We start from the raw sequence: 20,823 nt of genomic DNA on the forward strand, positions 1-20,823 counted from the left end.
CGGATTTTAAAAATTCATATCCCAATCGAACCCAAATTCGAAAATCGGAATCCGAAACAATTATTCCTCTTTGCCATATTTCAAGTCTAAATTTTCAAAATACAAATTCAAATATAACATCAAATGATATATATTATTATAATGTAAAATCTATTTTGGTTCGGGTCAGGTATAGACAAAATTTATGTTTGAATTCAAATCTATCAGATTTTTATTTTTTATACGCATATTGGATAAATCTGCTCAGTTCGGGCTCAGGTTTGGATTCGAGTTCGACTAAAATTTTTGATATCCATATTCATTAAAATTGCTTGGTAAGGTGTAAGATATACACCCGATTTAGGATGTACAATAATATTTATCTTAATCATATGAGTGTTATTCCCCGCTATCCGGAAAAAAATAAAAAATAAAAAATTCAGAAACAGCTTTCTAGCCGGAAAAGTATTTTCCATATATTTGGTATCCACAAATTTTTTTTTGCTTTTTTTTTTTAAGATTTTATGAATAAGTTTTTTATTTTGTTTTTTACATTTCTTATTCGAAAAATAAAAATTATGAAAAGAATATTTTTCATAAAAAAATTTAAAAAATCAATTTCTCGAGTTTTTAAATAACGCGTATAGGGCACGAAACTCCCGATTTTAGAATAACTAAGAGTGAAAAACGCTTATTCAAAGAATCATTACATGAAAAGCATTAAATGGTCCAATCATTTCAAAATGAAGATAATGTTCAAAAAAAGGAAATCAAACTTAATTTCCCTTCACATATCTTCTCCAATACACAAACCAAGTCCTTCTCCTCTACGGCAGTTTAGCGAAATTAGAACTAAACACTAAAAGAGGTCTTTGACTGCACGTAGTTGCAACTGTACTGCAGTTATAACTATATGAAATTTCAAATCCGGTGTCTGGTTTAAGGATCGTTTGGTTTGATGTGATTAAAAATACAGTGTAGTTGGAGATGCAGGAGTTATAACTATAAATATTTGGATCGTTTGGTTTGATGTGATTAAAAATACAGTATAATTGAAGATGCAGCAGTTATAACTATAAATATTTTGTTTGGATGAATGCAATAGAAAAACGTTGTAATCATAAGTAATTTGTTTAATTGTATGTAGTTGAGAAATGCGTTTGTAAACTATTATCAAATTATATATATGATGGAGAAATTACCTTCGATGTAAAAAAGAAAAAAAAATATTTATAGTTATAACTGCTGCAACTATAAATATTTTGTTTGGATGAATGCAATAGAAAAACGTTGTAATCATAAGTAATTTGTTTAATTGTATGTAGTTGAGAAATGCGTTTGTAAACTATTATCAAATTATATATATGATGGAGAAATTACCTTCGATGTAAAAAAGAAAAAAAAATTGGTTTAAAAAGTAACTAAAGAGGAAAGCTTACCGCTTGTTTAAAGTTAGGGTAAACTTCAAATATCATTCCTGTGGTTTTGCACTTTCTCATTTTAGTAACCTGTAATTTAAAGTGTATCAATTTAGTATTCTGTGGTTTCATTTTTTTTTATTTTCGTCAATCCCTCTGTTAATTTTTTGTTAAATCATATACAAAAAATTTCGAATACCCTACCTATTATTTTTCGAATATTTACTTCAGTACCATTTAGTTTTAACTTTATCACTGATTTAACCAAAAATACTAGTAGAGAGATAACAAAAAAAGAAAAATAAAATCATAGGATACGTAAGTGATAGACTTTAAACCACATGGTACTAAAGTGAGAAAGTGTGAAAGCACAGTGGTGGTATTTGATGTTTTCCCTTAAAGTTACTCACTCCAGCAGTTTCAACTGGGCTTCTTCGTGCAAGTCCAACTACAAAAGTTGAATTCAAATGCATCGAATTAAACACCGAATATGAATTTGCATGTAATTACAACTGTAGTACAGTTGCAACTACATGCAATCAAACAATCCCTTAATGCGGTTGAGTTTAACTGTTGCAGTTAAAACTATATGAGGAAGCCTAATTGCAACGGTCAGAACTACGCTTAAATTAGTTGTAATTCCAACTGTAGCAGCTAGAGAGAGCAACTTTAAACAAAAAAGTAAACTTACCTCTCTAATTATTTTTAAAACAGAAAATATTTTCTTTTCTACATTAGTGGTAATCTCACTACCATGAATATAAAGTGATAAGATTTTTCAAATGCGCTTCTCAATTATATACAACTAAATAAATGATTTATAGTTACAGTATTTTCTACTGCATCCAACCAAATAAAATACACGTAATTATAACTGTTATATTTTTAACTGTATATATCTTCAACTATTGTATTTTTAATTACATATAGTCAAATAGTCCCTAGAAGGGGATGTTTGGTTTTCGAAAAAGCATGGATTTTTTTTTTTTTTGAAAACAAATTTGCATAAAAAACACCTTTTCATAATTTTTATTTTTCAGATAAACAATTGCAAAAAACAAAAAATTACTTTTTAATACATTTAATTTTTTTTTGGAAAAAATTATTTTCTTATGAACCAAACGGATGAAAAATACTTTTCACAATTTAACACATTTTTATTTTGTCATCTTATGGTCAAAAAGTTACACATAATTACCTTATAATTTTATTCTAGCTTCGTCCTTAAGTTATACAATTGAGCAGGATAGCATTACAGAGACAAACTGTTAAAGTGCAGATTATAAGATGATAAAAAAAACTATATTGTAGCATCTTGTGGTTTGTAAAAAATATTAATTTACTTAACAGTAGATTCTTATAGTTAAATACTAAATAAAATTACATAATAATTAAGTGCAACTTTTGAATTACATAGTGAGCTTAACTGCATATGTGTTGAAGTTGAGGGGGTCAGTTCAAAACGTGCAATATTTAAGGGGCCTCCAAACATTTTAACCCGATTAGATATGCTACCCTGCTTCGTCCAAAACGCAAGTCCATGCGTGTCGAATTCATTCTTTAAACAATCGATAGATACACGCGTATTTATATTGGAATTAATTACTTGTTAATAATTAGATGATGACCCAATAATTGATGCAAATGAGAATAATGTAGTAGAGTTTTAATTTTGTATAAATGAACATTCATTACATGATGTGATGGTACAGTGAATGCTTTGTTTTTGTTTGTTTTCTAGTTTTTTAGTGTTATTGATTAGGGATGCAAACGGGACGGAATTGTAGGTGGGAGCACCGCTTCGTCTCCCGCCCGACTATCAAAATTGCGCCCCGCCTTCCGTCCCGAATCCGTGACGGGTTAAAAAATATATCACATAATCCATCCGGTTTCATAAGCCGCCTCCCGCCGGCGCCCCGAATCCATCCCGTCGGCGCCCTGAATCCATCCCGTCAACTAATATTTTTTATAAAATTATAATATTATTAATATTTTATAAAATATAAATTAATAATTTTTAATAATATTATATATATAATTAACAACATCAATTATAAAAATTAAAAATATCAATCACAATTCGAAACAAAATTCAAAACTTTCAAATACATGAGAAATGAGATCACTAATTTATTTATATTTTGAACTATTTTGTTAATACATTATTTTTTAGGAATATTTTTTAAAAATATAAATAATTTTCGGAACAGATTCGGGGCGGATCATAGCGGAGCGGATTCGGGACGGGTTAAAATTTCTCCCGTTTCCTGCCCGAATCCGTCTCGGATCATAAAAATTATCCTATTTTTCATTCCGAATCCGTTTATTTTTTCTCGTTTACTACTCCATTTGGGGCGGATCGGAACGGGAGCTCCACCAACCCGGATCCGTTTGCATCCCTACTATTGATAAAAAGCCGTCAATTTAACCCCTAATAATTTGATTGCCCTCAAATGCTTAGCTACATTCTACTAACATACTTTAGGATTGGGCCAGCATCCTATTCTACGACGAAAGGTCGGTTTGAACTGAGTCATGTTTGAAGTGGCGTGAGACTCATTGAATCAAATCACAATCGAGATCCATGAATGTTGTGTTCGTACGTTTTAAATGAATTGACTATGTATTCCTAACAGTTCAAATTTTTGAAATTAATGATTAGCATCAACAATCCGACAATAAGAAATCTTATAGGATTCGAACCCAAAACTTTCTGCATAGGCAGTATGTCTAAACTATGTGAAGCAACTGTTTTTCTCCCTCATTAAGAAGCAATAATACTTAAAATTGCTTTGGAGACCAGTTGCTTTTGCTTTTGTTTTTTTCCCTATGTTTCCAACTTCTTTAAGGGGCTGTTTGATTGTATTAGTTGTGATGATATTGCAGTTGTAGTTATATGTAAATTTAAATCTTACATTTGATTTGATGCATTTGAATTCAACAACTGTACTTAGAACTATACGAGGACGTCCAACCAGTAAGAAATACATCCAAATTGGCCACTATTCTAATTGCAACAGTTAAAGAGAGTAATTTTAAACACGAGGTAAGCAGTAAGCTTATCTCCCTAATCACATTTAAATAAGAGATAATCTCACCACCTTATATGTAAAGGTATAAAATTTTACAAATATATTTCTCAACTATATGTAACAAAATAAATTATATATTTATAATCGTAATATTTTTTACTACATCCAATCATATAAGATAGATATAGTTACAGCTATTGCATCTCCATATACATTATTTTCAACTATTTTGTATATCTAATTATATCTAATAAACAAACGGCCGCGAAGTTGGTTTCGTAAAGTTGTGTTATTATTAGATAGGGGACAAAGTCATTTAATGGGATTAGGTGGATAATTAATAGAACACATTATTTCTTAATTATTTCCGTTATGATACATAGCTTGTACGTAAGCAATTCTTTGTCCTTATCCTATGATGGGCTCCTTAGAGCCAATTTAATTGTGCTTTGTGAGGTGATAGAAGTTTAATTAACCAAGAGCACTACATTAATTTCAACTGGAAAATATGGTGGTAAGGGTTTGTTTGTTTCTCACCTAAGATGTTCATTAATTTTGAAAATAAGAATCAAACAGATGACTTTTTTTTTTTCCACCAGCTATTTGTTTGATGGAAAGTCAATAGAACTGGAACATTAAGTATCTCTTTTTTTTCATTCATTTTATTAAAAAAATTTGCACTAGTGTGTAATTAATTTCGATACAAAGGAGACTCTGTCCGTGTGGATAGAGAAACTTTGTATTTGTGGTGGGTCTGTACGCCACGTGGATACATTTCCATTCAAAAAAAAAAAAAATGTTATGATGAATTTAGTTTGCGACAAACTAAATAATGAAGGCTAAATTACAGAAAATCCCCCTATCAAAACGCGATTTTTCACTTTCCCCTGTCATTTAAAAACCTACTCTTTGCCCCGTTATAAAATAAAAAATATACACTTTGCCCCCTACCGTTAGTGATCCGTTAGGGTTCCGTTATAAAATATTTTTTTATACCAAAAATACCCCTCCGCCCTCTTTCCTGTTGCTTCGTGGCCTCGCCGCCTTGCTGTCTCGCGCTCCTCCACTGCCTCCCCCTCGCCCGCATCCCCGTCCGCGCCTACAAACACCTCTTCGCCCTCCTCCGCCGCTTTGCCTTTGCCCTCGTTGCCGTTACCCAACTCTCCATCCACTCCCACCTCGATTTCCCCCCTACTGTCACCGAAATCGAGGGGCGGTAAGGGTGCAGGAGGAGAGGGGAGCAGGTGGAGAAGAAAATGGAAAGAAACCGCAACTGATTGAGGCGTAAACCGCGACCGATCTAAGCTGCTGTTGAGGAAGAAGAGGGAGGAGACGAAAATGGTGAGGGTCAAAATGATCATTTTATCATCACAATACACACCGTACCCTCTTGTGAACATTTTTCATTTTACAAGAGGGCAAAATGTAGATTTTTAAATGACAGAAAAAAAAATAAAAAATCGAGTTTTGACGGGAGAGTTTTATGTAATTTAGCCAATAATGAAAGTTGACAATCATGTTTCAAAATGATTCCATCTATGTATTGAAAGGTTAAATAGGTGGGCACAAATTTTTCAAAAAGATCCATTTACTTTATATTATGCATATTTGTCAGCACATTAATAATCTATAAGAATATATAAGATTATATTCTGTACAACCTACGTGTAATTGGACTTATGTTGGACTTTTCACATGTGGATATATCGTAAAAATAAAGAAACTTTAGGTGTATAATCTCCCATATATGATCTTGCCACACCAAAGATACATGACATGGTACTTGCATTAATGGTTAATTATCACACCATACATGATACTAAATCATGTTTGTGAGATTATCACAAGGGCATGTTTCTTCTTTGCAAAGCTTGTCATTTTTCAGTTTTTTTACTTTTTTTTTGCTTTTTGTTTTTGGTTTAGAGAAGGATAGTAAGCTACTTGTTTTGTTTATTTATTGAGAATAAAAATAAATTCAGCTATAAATAAAAAATAACTAAATTTTGAATTTGAAATCTCGAGCCCTTAACCACCTGCGCTAGATAGGGCCGCTGGTTTTTTATCTTTTGTTACTTAAAATATTTCCTTGGAGACTCATGAAGTCAATAAGAGAAACTTAAGATTCTTTACTTCATAAAAAGCATCCTAATATAAAATAACAAGAAGACTAAGGGGAGACTTAATTTTTGACCTCTTTTCTAGGTTCTTTTATAGGAATCTATGAATGAGGGGAATATTAATATTTTTGAACATGGCTTCCCTTGTAATACTTATGAAAGTAAACAGAAAATTTTACTCTCACATTATTTCTAGCGATAGAAAATTTGAATCGATGATCCACATTATTACAAATTTCACAATTTTACAACAATAATTTGTCTAATATTTGAATGGTCTCAAAACTAACAATTTTTAGTAGCTAGATAAACAATATTCTAAGATTGTAAAATTCAAAACTTAAGAAGTTTAAATAATCTAGATCAAACTTAATAGTGTAGATCGTCGATTCCAATTTTTTATTGCCGAAAATGACACGAAAATAAGCTCTCTCCTATTTACCTTTCAGAAGTACTCTGGCCTAATTCCTTGGACATTGCTTTGACATCTAATAATTATTGCTCTTTTTAATCTTTGCAATTAGATGTATTTTTCTGTGATATATATAATCTTGGATTTGTATGTACAATTTCAAAGAAAAGAGTTCTCTACCACTATTCTAATAGAACTAAATAGTTATTGATATTGCGGCTTAATCCCTAAACATTTTGCTTACTCTAGTAAAATTCACCACAAACTCTAATAATTATCAATTCTGAGTTTTTCTTCAACACATACTTTATGCGCCTTTCCATCCTAATCACTCATTAATCTACAATTTATTTAATCTCATAATTTCTATTCAGTCATTTTTTTCATAATATTCATTAACCTACAATTTATTTTACCATATGTAATGTTATGGTAGGAAATACGTTAAAAAAACAATCTCAACTCCAAATTGTAAGAGCATGAAAACCATGGGCTTTGTAATTGCCTAATCAATTAGACCATTAATTAAAAGTCACATCACTCTCTATCATTTTAGAAAAATATCCTATATATATATAGAGAGAGAGAGAGAGAGAGAGAGAGAGAGTGTTGAGCTGGAATACTATCGGTAGCAAGCGGGCTCCGTTGCCACCCATTTGTTTTCGATGATGGAGCCTCCAAATTGATGATCGACACCGTTGAATATGATCTATACCACTTGAAGTATCTAGAAATCAAATTTTATGCTTTTCCGATATTGTTCTCTTGTTCATCAAGTGGGCGTAAAAATGAACGGCTGAAAATAAATATCCTCTAAAAAATGATGATAGGAATTTTGTAATCAAGATCGAGAGTATAGATCTTATTCTAAATAGTTTAAAGAATTTTCTAAGCAAAATTCAATTGATTTGGATAGCTTTACACCGTTAAACGAGAAAACGCCTTATATCTATCATTAAAATTACAAAATTTGAAACTCTTTGATCATTAGGTTAATGATGTCGAAATGATTTGAAATTTGGTTTCTAGATACTTCAAGCGGTATAGATCATGTTCAACGGTGCCGATCATCAATTTAAAGGTTCCATCATCGAAAACAAATGGGTGGCAACGGAGTCAGTTTACTACCGATAGCATTCCAGCTCAACTATATATATATATATATATATATATATAGGATACACATTTTGCATCCTATAATTTTTAATGTAACCAAACAAGGGCTTAATGTAATGGAGACATTGATATAAAATTTTTATCAATATTATTAGTGTTCAACAGGCAGCATTGCTCATAATCTTTATAGAACTAATCATTATCAACGAGGAACAAACAAATGATAAATTTTCTTAAAAAAAAACATTTAGTCTCTAAAGGCATGTGAAACATAACAAAGGTGGTAATTAGATTTTTACCCACTAAAAATGATAATCCAATTCTAATCACCTTTAGTGCCAACATTACTTTGTGTTAATGCTAATCACTTGCAATCATATCATTTGAAAGCACCTCTCTCTCTCTCTCTCTCTCTTTCTCTCTCTCTCTCTCTCTCTCTCTCTCTGGCAAGATATATTTGTATTATAAAGAAGTATTCTTCTAGATGTAGATGGGCTCACACCTTGCATTTTACCAATGAAAGCTCAACAAAGCAAAAGTAAATTTCTATCACTCCTAACTAAAAGTTAATTTCTATCACTCAACAGACAATACAGTGCTTCTGTGAAGTTGAAGAGTAAAGAGAAATATATATTGAATAATTATTTTGTGATAACATTCTTCAGGGTAAATTTGAATTTGTCATTGTGTGATTTAGCTCATTTTTATCTTGTTACTCTGTAGGCCAAGAAGTTAAATTTATTGGCTTAAATGGATCAGCATGCAACCATATGACGGGAGGGCAGACTGAATTGAGTCATATTCAAAATAATGTGAGGCTGAATTTGGTGAAGGAAGGCTGATTGGGTCGAGTCATAATCGAGATTTGTGAACGCTATGTCTATATACTTTAATTTATTAGTTGTATCTTTCTAACAGCTCGAACTTTTGGAATCAATAATTAGCGCCAAAGATCCAACAGTACTTAACTACTCTGAAATTTTATCTCTAATTTTTTTTAAAAAAATTACTATCAAGTAGATATCAAAACAAAATTTCTTTCATAACCACAAAATAGTTAAATATAGAATAGTTAAGTACAATGAGCTAAACTATTGAATAGTTAAGTACAACTTTTTAAATCGCGGAGTGACTAAACAAAATTGAGCTAAACTAAGGGGGGTAAATTGAAGTTTAACCTTTTTCCTTTTTGTTACGAAGTATTTAATTCTTTGGTACCAAGACCATGAGTGTAAATAGATGACCAAAAAGGAAATTCCCTCGTGTCCCTTCGCCAAAGTGCAAAGGTAAATTAATGCATGAAAATCACATGTCATACATGGAATTTTTATGCTTAGTGATTCAATTAATTTTGGTGATTTATGGCAAAACACAATTATGCATTTTTTTTAAAAAATAATATCGCAATTTTAATATATTGTGGGTTTTAGTAGGACTATACCGAATAAATACTGATAGAAAAATAAAATACTAATTTTGACACTGGAATTGTATAAACTTAAATAATAAAATAAGAACTTTGAAAGCCTTACATGGCTTCAAAAGTCGGATAAGTTAGTGTACTCTTTAGTTAGGTTTTTTCATTTTTTTGTTTTGAGTATTGTCTATGGATTTTATAATTCAATCCTATTCTAAACAATCTACAATTAATATTCGAAAAAGTCGGAGATGAAATTTCGTAAATATGCACGTGCAGGGCACAGTTCGATCACCTTCCTCGAAAATATCCCTCTAGGGTAAGAATTACTGGCCAAAACAGTAATTCTTCTGAAGTGCTCTTAATCATCTTGTTTTATTTACCATTATAAAATATGTGTAGAACGTAGCGGAAGTATTCATTCGTATCTTTTTGCGAAAGCGATTTACATTAGAACGCGATGAACCTAAATCGTAGGAATTGATTCACATATCCTCGGATCGTCTACGAAGGCCTTTTATCGCTCCAAACTTGCGATGAATCGAATTACAAATGAACACGATCTCCAATCCATCGTTTTAGACCTTCTAAAATAATGGGTTAATGGAGGAAGTGATTTCTACGTTTCTTTTTTGGTTTTCATATTATCTCTATTATGAGAGATAGTCCGTATATTTATAAGGGATTTCAAAATCCTAATAGATACGTAAGAAATAAGACCAAATCGATTTATAATTATTATTCTAATCTAATTAAAATTTATCTCTAATTAGTTTTTTAATTTAAAAACGAGATTAATTCTAGTCTAATTAGATAATATAATAACTTTCGAATTGAGCTTGATTATAGACGCAACCGATTTGTTTTAACCTAATGCCAATAATATAAAATGCAAAGTTGAAAAGGAGAGTTAACTACTAAAAGCTACTTACTGGAACCATTTATGTTAATTTCGTAATTAAAGAACCCAAACACTTGCCCCTTAAACTCTCTCATGTAGACATGTATCATATTCATATTCGTATTTCGTATTCATATGATAAAAGATCAAAATAGTAGTAGTTTTCAACTTTTCATAACCTTAATATAAATACCCCACTCCCCTCACCTCCTCTTCTCCCTCCATACCCTCTCTCTCTCTCTCTCTCTCTCTCTCTCTCTCTCTCTCTCTCTCTAAAACGTTTCCTTTCTCTCACTAAAAGCCTTTCTCTCTAGAGGTACATCACTACTCTACATATGTTCCCTTTCTCTCTCTCTAAAACCCACTCTCTCTCTCTATCTCTAACACCCTAGCACTCACCATACCATTTCTCAAGCACCTCCTCTTCTCCCTCCATCCCCTCTCTCTCTCTCTCTAAAACGTCTCCTTTCTCTCACTAAAACTCTCTCTCTCTCTCTCTAGAGGTACATCACTACTCTATCTGTGTCCCCTTTCTCTCTCTTTAAAACCCCCTCTCTCTAAACTCTCTCTCTCTAAACGCATCACCACTCACCACCTCATTTCTCTCTCTCTCTCTCTAAACTCTCTCTCTAAACGCATCACCACTCACCACCTCATTTCTCTCTCTAAGACTCTCTCTCTCATCTCCAAACCCTAGCAAGCAATCGATCAAAACCCCAGCAAAATTAAGAAGAGGGGAGATCGAACGGCGTACCGATCGGAGCAATCGATGAGGCCGTACCTCGGTGATCTCCTCCCCCCACCCTCGGCGGCGGCGGCGGCGGCGGCGCCCCTCGGGGCGGCGCCCCGGCCGCCTCCGCCGCTGGGCTCGTCGCCGGTGCCCTACCTCTTCGGCGGGATCGCCGCCATGCTCGGCGTCATCGCCCTCGCCCTCCTCCTCCTCGCCTGCTCCTACTGGAAGCTCTCCGGCGACCTCGACTCCCCCTCCCCCGCCGCCGCCGCCGGGGACGACGACGGCGCCGACCACCGCGGCGCCGGCGCCGCCGCGAAGTCAGGGGTGGTGGTGATCGTCATGGCCGGGGAGGAGGAGCCCTCGTTCCTCGGCGTCCCCGTCGACGCGAAGCCGAGGGAGGCGGGTATTTATAAGGGGCCCGCTTCGGAGGGCACGGTCGGTGATCATAAGGAGGGCGGTGAGGTTACCTCACAGGGGCAGTGAGGTTACCGCACGGGACTCGAGGCGAGGGGGGTAAAGAGGGAACGTAAAAAATGTGCGGAGGCCCCCCTCAACTATACCGGTTTTTTAAATGAGCCCCTTTTAACTTTTGTTTGCTTGATTGAAACTTTGTCCGTTTATAGTTTCTTTTTCAAAATTAGGTGATTTTAGCTAAAAAGATAATGATTGAAAATTCTATGTAATTTGTTGATGATTTTATCAAATTTAATGACTTTAATTATTTTTGAGCGAATAAAATCAAATCAACTAATGATTGATAGTTGATAATGTCAATTAATTTAGAGCCACTTCAAATACCACTTATATGATTTCGCACTTTTTTACTTTAGTATCATGTGGTTTTTTTTTTTTTTAACAGATTTTTTTTTGTTAAATCGGTAACAAAGTTTTTTGTTTTTTGAGAGAGAAAAATAGCATGCTATCGCTTCATTTATTAAAAAGGTGAATTAGCAAATTGTGGGACGCAATAGCACTTCCACAAAAAAAAAAAAAATAAAAGAAAAAAAAAAGTTAAACACAGTTAGTCTTCCACAAAATTTTATGCGAACGTAAATCAGTCAACACCTGTCTTAAAGTGAGCTCTCTACTTTTGAAAATTTTTATATTTCGCTCCAACCAAATGACCCACCAAGTAACGACTATGATCGCTGCCTCCTTTCTTCCTACTACTCTCCGTTTAAAGCTGCAGAGTTTCCAAAGATCACCAACCATCACACAAGTGTTTAGGCTCTGTTTGTTCGGCAATAAGCACATCAATAGTGCACGTGAGTAGCAACAGCTCAAGAAAAGATGGCCAATAGTCTCCGGTTCTTCCAAATAAAGAACAAGTTACATCCCCGACCATTCTCTTTTCACAGGATTATTTTTGGTAAGCACCTTTTGCAACAGGACAAGCTATTCGAAAATTTTAAGTTTCAAAAGAACTTTGATTCTCCACAACTGTGTGAACTTCTTCTCCTTTATTCCACCCTCTTGCAAAAAGTTGTACATTGATTTTACTGCGAATAAATCTGAACTATTCTATCTCCATCTAGCTTCATCGCCGTTATCCGATAAGGCAGTGGTGTAGAGTAGCTCCTTCAGCTGCAGGATGGATTTCTGGTCGGGATGGGAATTAGGGTAAAATCTTATGCCACAACCAGTCGTTTGTGCCGAAAACATCACGCACCCGACGATATTTAAAAACTACAGCATTGTAAATTTGAGGGAACCGTGTTCGAAGGGAAATTTGACCATACAATCTGTCCAGCCAAAAATTCACACTACCGTCGTCTCCAATCTTATAGTAGACACCGCACTTGAACATGTCACTGGTCGACAGGACACTTTGCCACCATTGCGAGTAAGGTCTAAAGGGTTTCCTCCTTGTAATAAAGTTAAAACTAAAAGGTATTAAAATGAATATTTGATAAATCTAGATGGGATATTTGAAATATTTTGTATATAATTAACGAAATCTCAACGGAGAAGCTGACGAAAAGAAAAAAATGAAATCACATAATACTAAATTAATAAGCTTTAAATTATAGGATGCTAAAGTGAGAAAGTGTCAAATCACATAAGTGGTATTTAAAGTGCTCAAATTTAGTGTGTGGTATTTTGTAAATAATAGAAATTTGAGGTCCTGATAGGAGGTCTTGGACAAAAGCTGGAAATAAGGACTTTATGAAAAGAAATTCATTTATCACGATATTTATTATTTATTTTATAAAAATCAAATTCTAATTTCATTCAGCTCTGAAATATAAATAATTCAAACTATTTATGGTGTAAATTAGTTTTGAATACTGAATTGGCCTTCAAAACTCTTTTTAAAAATCTTAGATAGATATGTTTGGTTCATGATTAGAATAGAAATAAAAAATAAAATTGAATGATATTAGAATAGAAATTGGAAAGATAAATTATCAAAAAATATTTGGTCTCTGATTGGAATGGAAATCGGAACAGTCGTGTAAAATTTTGAAAACGAATTTTGGCGATGAGAGAGGAGAGTGATGAAGTAAGGAGAGAGGAAGGTATCTGTGAGATAGGGTTTTAAATGATTTACTTTGAAATGGATCAATCTGAAATTTAAAATTGAATTGGGTAATAGATGAATTCAATGTTAAATTGGGTAATCATTGTATATTTCATAAAACATAATGGCATTAACTAAATAAATTGCCACGTAAATTGTAGACTTTCACCCTCCCAATTTTCTCCTTATTCACTTTCTCTCTCCTTACATTCTGTATACAGAAGTATAACTAATAGTAAGGGTGGCAATCCAGCTGCCCTGTTGCCGAGCCAGTTTCATTGTTTCGGTCGAAATAAGCTAGATGGTCGAATCGCTCGTTTTCTAAATGAGTTGAACACGGCTGAAATTTTCAGCTCGTTTAATAAAACGAACGAACACGAGCTAAGGGTCAGCTCGTCGTGTTCGTTCGATAACAGCTAGAATACATAATTTTATATTTATAATAATTTATTTAATTTATATTTTATATATAAATATATAATATATATAATATAATATTTTATTATTTAATTTTAGAAAAATAATAAATAAGAAATGTAAGCTTAATTATAAAAAGATTTATTTATATGTAAAAGTTTTAACTATTAGATCAAAGTCTAATGAATAAAATTTTATAAGTTTATTTTTTATATATATTTAATCTAATATATTTTTAATTTATTGTTTGTTAGCCAGCTCTGTGTTCGGCTCGTTAAATAAACGAGCCGAACACGAGCTGAATTTTTTGGCTCGATACTTTAACGAGCCAGCTCGTGTTTGGCTCATTTAATAAACGAATATTAATAAACGAGCCGAACACGAGCCAACCCCAGCTCCCTTGTCTTCGGCTCGTTTACACCCCTGTCTAATAGTGGGTGAAAAAAAAAAAAAATTAAAAATTTCACCCTCCTTGTAACAAATATACCCTCACACGTAATTATATAATGGGAAAACTTCAAAAACCCTCATGTGATTTCGTACTTTTTCATTTTAGTATCCTATGGTTTAAAATATATCAAGTTACTATCATGTGGTTTCTCACTTTATCACTTTAGTACCCTATAGTTTAAAATGTATCAAGTTAGTACTATATGGTTTTATTTTTGTATCAAGTTAGTACGCTGTGGTTTTATTTTTGTATCAAATTAGTACCCTGTGGTTTTTAAACCACATGGTACTAAAGTGATAAAGTGCGAAACCAAAGGTTACTAAAATAATGAAGTGCGAAACCACAGAGTACTAAAGTGATAAAGTGTGAAACCACAGGGTACTAACTTGATACACTTTAAACTACAGGGTACTAAAGTGAAAAAGTGCAAAACCACAGGGTACTAATTTGATACACTTTAAATCATAAGGTACTAAAGTGAGAAAAAATAAAACCACAAGAGGATATTTGAAGTTTTCCCTTCTATAATTTGTATCTTTAATAGCTCATCATAAAACTAATGTGATACATACAACAGTTGCTTCTCTAAAGCTGGAAAATTTAGTTGATGCACAACTCATTTATTAATAAATCAAACAGCTAACTCGCGAACAACAAAGTAGATTGTAAGCCTCACTACGGGATAAAAGGTTAGAAAACAAATAGAAAATCAAAATCTTAATTTAGTAATTGAAATTTATAAAATATAGATTTTTTTCATTTGGGCCGACTTAAAATTTAAATAGTAAAAATTTGTACTAGATATAGTATTTGATCTATATCGAGCCGAACACGAGAGAGCTGGGGTCAGCTCTCTCATGTTCAGCTCGATAAGAATTCGAGCCAAAAAATTTTGCTCGTATTTGATTTATTTATTAAACGAATGATCAGTCTCGAGCTTATTTCGAGTAGAATACGAGCTGGCCTGCGAACGGCGTGTTGGGTTGTCGCCTGTGATGTATCAAATTATTATGGTAAAATTTGGCATCCGAATCTAATAGTCATTTTAATACTTATTAACGAATAAGGGACTTGGATAAAAATATCCTATAATTGAGGGGGTCCCATGTAAAATTTTCACCTTCTTCTCTCTTCGATCAAAACCCTAGCAACGGGACTCTCTTCTTCTTACTGTTCTGCTTCCTCTTCCTCTCTCTCCCCCTCATGGTAGTTTCGAACGCGTAACTAGGGTTTCTCCGTCGCCATTCATCCGCGACGTGTGTTGCTTCGCCCATGTCGAGCGCCCGGGAATCGGCCCCCGACACTCCCCCCTTCTCCGAGGAGAAGAAGGTAAAATACTCGATACACTATGAATCCAAAACTCGGTTGTAGTAGTAATTGGAAATTTTGGATCAATTTGATGTTTTTCTGGTTGATATGCTGTTAATTTGTCATATTTTTTATGCATTTTATTGGAATTTTCAATCCCCTCTGTAATTTTTCTTTATTTTGCTCAAATAATCCTTAAAACAATGGTGATTGAAGCGCAAGGTATGATTGTACATGCTATGCATCCGACTCAGATGTAGTAATTAATCATAAATTTCGGGTTAATTTGATGTTTTTCAGGTTGATATGTCCTTATGATTATGATCCGCTATATGAAGTTTAATTTTGATCTCATGGAGCTGTAATTTAGTATATTTTTGAGAAATTTGATTGGAATTTATCAATTTACTCTACGATTTTGCCTCGTTCTTTATAGTTTCTGATGTTTGTAAGGTCACAGGAATCACAAATTGGTGTTAACAAAATACTCGAAAACTCGACTCAAAAGTAGGCCAAGGAAAGATATTTTTTTTAGCCAAAAGTTCAGTGAGTTTCGAACACAAAACTAGTTCTGCAGGTCCGAGTCAATCAAGTTTTCAGAGGTTTCAATCAAGTCGACTCGCCGAGCTTTTGAACACCGGTGAAGTAGCGAATAATTGATAAACTTGTCTCACGGTATCATAAACAATCTTATACTTAGCGTGCAGGTGCTTTTTTTTTGGACTAACGAAGAGTTCTTTCGACCATAGAGAAATGAAAACACATTAAATTCAATTTTTTGTTGAACTTGGACGCATGCTTTAGAATGTACAGCTAACTCGCACCGTAGTCGACTACATAAGTTTTCATTCTAATCTGGTGGCTCAGCTGAGTTTTACATTTGAGCTGGCTTTTCAAGTCGATTCCCCGAGCTTTTAAACACTGGTGAAGTAGTAAATAATTGATAAACTTGTCTCATGGTATTGTAAACGATCTTATACTTAGCGTGCAGGTGCCTTTTTTTGGGACTGACGAAGAGTTCTTTCTGATAGAGAATGAAAACACATTAAATTCAATTTTTGAAACTTGGATGCATGCTTTAGAATGTACAGCTAACTCGCACCGTAGTTGAGTACAGATTAATCAACTCATGGTTTGTATACGCCTGCTTATTCATTGTGTTTCGTGCGAATAGATGTTTATGTTATTACGTTATAAAAGACACATCTTACATGATAAAATTTTGCTGTTTTAAGTTTTCTCGAAACATTAATGTCTGCAGAAGCCTTGGACTCAAGGTTTTAAGTGTCCGTTAGCACGGGCCGTATCCACCGTGCCGTACCGTGCCAACAAGACACCGGCACGATACAGACCTCGTGCCGATGGCACAGCTCAAAACCCTCTATTCTTTAAATTATTAAGTAATTTCCTCAATAAAGTTCAAAAGATGTGATAAAAAGACATAATAAATAGTTAGAATATTTTGTTGTTAAAGAAAATAAATATTTCATGCTATTATGTGTCGGCACACAAGAATTTTTTTGACCGGCATGCATCGGCACGGCTTGCTACGCGCCGTGCCATACCGTGCCGGCAAGTTTCCAGCACGACTCCGTGCCACGGCACTTAAATCCTTGCTTTGACTCCAATGTGCTCTGAACATTGATTTCAGCAAAAAGTAATTTGTTCGACAATTTTTTCAGATGTGTAACACTTTTGCTGAACCATCTAAGCTAGCAAATTGTACAAATTTGATTGTCATGGAATATATGAGGCTAGAAGCTAGTTTATATGTCCTTTGCAATTTTTGTATATTATATCAACATGGTGAACTCCCTGATTATTTCCATATCCTTTTCGGGAAAATTTGTAGAACAAACAGATACCGCAAATTCCGATGAAGATTGGAGACCGATCAACTAGTGATGTCGTAGTGCGAGTGCGGACTCATGAAGGCCGTGACAGTTGGTTCTACTGCCACTCCCAAATCCTCATCGAAAATTGCAAGTACTTTGCAGAACGCCTATCTGACGACTGGCCCACATGCCAGATCCTCGATTCCCGGTACTGCGTCGAAGTATACTGCGAAGAATCCGACTTCAACTCTCACGTTGCCGTCCTCCGCCTTTTCTATGTTTCCAAGCCGTACACTTGGCACGGTGTGAGAAATACGCTTGGCATTCTCCAGGTAATATAAATCGCGAACTTTCAATTGGTTGACTAGTTTTTGGTAGGTATTAACATTGAGAAACATCATTAATTCAACAATCTTTTGATTATTTATCGTTATAGGAATAATTTCTCTAATTTTAACTTTTTCCTTTGTCAGATAAACTGAACTAATTTTGTTTTGTTTTCTTGTCCTAAATTCATGAAAACTTTTCAACCATGCTGAATATAACCTGAATTCCCAACTCGCGTCCATGCTGCAGGTGGTGGTCCACTTGGGTTGCCCTAAGTTGGCTCGCGACTGTGTCGGCTACTTGGAATCCGTGCCCTGGGAAGAAGGCGAGGAAGAAGAGATATTAAAAACCATCCCTCACCTCGGTCCGCATTACGAACACGTCCTTGATCGGCTCCGTCCGGTCAACTCGAAGGCCGTCATTCAAATCTTCGTCTTGGCGTTCAGGTTCGCCACATCGTCACCCCCGCCGTTGATGCGCGAGATGAAGTGTTCCGCCCAGGATCAGCTCGAATATATGCTCACCGAGGATGATGAAGATGATTCCCTATTTTTAACCTCCGACGCCGACATCATAAAATTTGAAGTAAAGAATTGTGTGAAAAATCTGCTGACTAAATTTGATAACTTTGTCAAATCTCTGGTAACAAAATCTGCCACAGTTTTGGATGAGAACACAAAAACTGATTTGCGAAATTTTTTGTTCGATATTTTGTGGACGTGCCAAATCTTAAGCAAGATGGAAATGATGAGGGATTTGGTTCACTATTGGGTAAATGCATCTTCGAGTATTTCTACAGTTGCCGATCAATTGAGCACGGATTGCGATGATGTAGAGACAAGATTGAAAGTGGTCGAAATAACGTCCAAAGTCCTCGAGGCTATTGGATTCGGGAATGTTGTACTTCCGACAGCAAAGAGACTTAATTTGGTGAATACTTGGCTTCCGTTTGTACGGAGAACGATGCCGATGCTCGAGCAAGTCGATACAGAAGGTGACGACGCAAAGAAAGCCAATTTGGACAGTGATATTTGGCAGGGGCTGGAGTCCGCACTCGTCTCAATCGTGCTGACACTGCCGTCAGATCACCAGGCCGAGATCCTGGCAGAATGGCTGCGATCGAAGCATGTTCGGTATCCAGACTTGACAGAGGCTTTTGAGGTATGGTGTTATCGCTCGAAGGTTGCTAAGAGGAGATTGGCTTTTCTGGAAGGCATGAATAGTGACTGACTCTCACGGCTTGTTTGGATAAGATCTCTACATTTTCTCGGAACACGAAATCGATCCTCTACATCGCAATCGCCAACGAAAGCAAGTGGCGATGGATTAATGGGGTGGGAGCATGAAAAGATGCCGACAATTGCATCAGTGTACAAGGCTACCACGCAAGTGGAATGTATTATCGCGAAAAATCATGATTCAAGGTCCGCTGCACCGCAATCTCGATAGGAAGCATGCGGTGAGAAGTTGATGCGGAGGTCTCTTAACTCATTATCCCGAAAACTCGTGATCTCAGGTAAAACCAACTACATTGCAATTACAAGAGAAAATCCCCACATTACACATTTTTTTTTTTTTTACTAGATAACATATTCCAACATGCAGGAAAAGGCTTCATGATCTTCTATGCTCAATTCTTATTTCAGTATGTTTGTATGAGATTGTGCCTTTGTACATGCATACCTGTTGTCTTCTTCAAAATTTTCTCTGTAAATGTTTGTGTTCTTCAATGCTCATATGAATTTCTCACTAAGGGGGTGTTTGGTTTCTCGGAAAATCGTGGAAAACTACTTTCCGGCAAAAAAAGCTTTACATGGAGAATACCTTTTCCGTAGTTTTCATTTTCCCGATTACAAATCCGGAAAATGAAAAGAAGACTTTTTTCATAAAATCTGGAAGAAACTCTTCTTCTTGGAAAACTACTTTTCCTGGAACCAAACGAACGAAACATACTTTTCCAAGCCAAAAAACTGTTTTCTCCTCCTGAGAACCAAACACCCCCTAAAGAGCTACTAATGTTTCCAAGGGAAATGTTTATCCTTTTATTTATTTTTTACTAATAATCTTGTTTAGATGTCTATATAGCCCTTGAACATAAGAGGGTTTGGAATTCCTTCCTCTAATTAGTGTTTTCAATCCTAATTTTTGAACCTTTTGTTTTCAGAATAATAAATTTTAGATAAAAACATATGAAACTTATCTGAACCATGGATCATTTGGATCTGGCTTACCATTCTTTCAAAATTTTGATTTCAAATTTATTTGATTTGAGCCGATCAACAACACTATGACTTTAAAATTTAAATGTGCCATATATCTTTACAGATTTAGTTAGTATTTTCATGCGATTTTCAGAACTATAAGTTCAATTAAGTAAGTAATTAGCTTAAATTTTGTGGTAAAATTAAAATTTTGAAAACATGGGTAGTCAAATCTAAATAGTGCAAAGTTACAGGTAAGTTACATATGTTTTTATCTAAATTTTTATCTAAAAGCACTTAAATATATTAGTTGGATGAATAGCTTCTGACTCTCTATTCATCTGAGGGCTCTTAAATTATGTAACGGAAAATAATTAGAGACGTTAATTATGCGAAGTTAATCATGATTATATTTTATTAGTTGCTTTAAAAAGATTTAAATCAAATAAAATATTGGTGTAATTTACCCACCAAAAATTAGATTTATGTTTTTCATATGGGTTCCATTATTGAGTTGGTGCATGAACTATGTGTGCTTCATTTTACTTCAAAAGTTGTGCAATAATTAACCATCCACATTATGTGATGTATATATACCAAACAAATTAGAGAAGGTTCATAGTCATATACCTTACTAA

General features: G+C 34.5%; 2 protein-coding genes across 3 annotated transcripts; both read left to right on the plus strand.

The window, feature by feature from the left end:
* On the plus strand, positions 10,627 to 11,846 carry LOC109718145 (protein GLUTAMINE DUMPER 5-like). Its single transcript, XM_020244172.1, has one exon. It carries the CDS (start codon positions 11,162 to 11,164, stop codon positions 11,606 to 11,608), a length of 447 nt encoding a protein of 148 aa, XP_020099761.1. The 5' UTR covers positions 10,627 to 11,161; the 3' UTR covers positions 11,609 to 11,846.
* LOC109718958 (BTB/POZ domain-containing protein At3g05675) lies at positions 15,648 to 19,698 on the plus strand. 2 transcript variants are annotated; one of them, XM_020245465.1, is made up of 3 exons: positions 15,648 to 15,843; positions 17,684 to 17,989; positions 18,234 to 19,698. In XM_020245465.1, the coding sequence occupies exons 1-3, from the start codon at positions 15,787 to 15,789 to the stop codon at positions 19,212 to 19,214; spliced, it is 1,344 nt and encodes a 447-aa protein (XP_020101054.1). In that variant the 5' UTR covers positions 15,648 to 15,786; the 3' UTR covers positions 19,215 to 19,698. The 2 variants fall into 2 exon arrangements, with proteins under 2 accessions (XP_020101054.1, XP_020101053.1); XM_020245464.1 differs by having other exon boundaries at positions 15,649 to 15,843; positions 17,675 to 17,989.

The sequence above is a fragment of the Ananas comosus genome, linkage group 12 (genome assembly GCF_001540865.1).
Source record: "Ananas comosus cultivar F153 linkage group 12, ASM154086v1, whole genome shotgun sequence".
Taxonomy (NCBI): domain Eukaryota; kingdom Viridiplantae; phylum Streptophyta; class Magnoliopsida; order Poales; family Bromeliaceae; genus Ananas; species Ananas comosus.

Bases quoted from the DNA above. Each gene is read 5' to 3' on its own strand.
- LOC109718145 (XM_020244172.1), top strand. From the start codon at position 11,162: ATGAGGCCGTACCTCGGTGATCTCCTCCCCCCACCCTCGGCGGCGGCG.
- LOC109718958 (XM_020245464.1), top strand. From the start codon at position 15,787: ATGTCGAGCGCCCGGGAATCGGCCCCCGACACTCCCCCCTTCTCCGAG. The intron at 15,844-17,674 runs GTAAAATACTCG...GAAAATTTGTAG, and splicing joins CCTTCTCCGAGGAGAAGAAG to AACAAACAGATACCGCAAAT. The intron at 17,990-18,233 runs GTAATATAAATC...TCCATGCTGCAG, and splicing joins ATACGCTTGGCATTCTCCAG to GTGGTGGTCCACTTGGGTTG.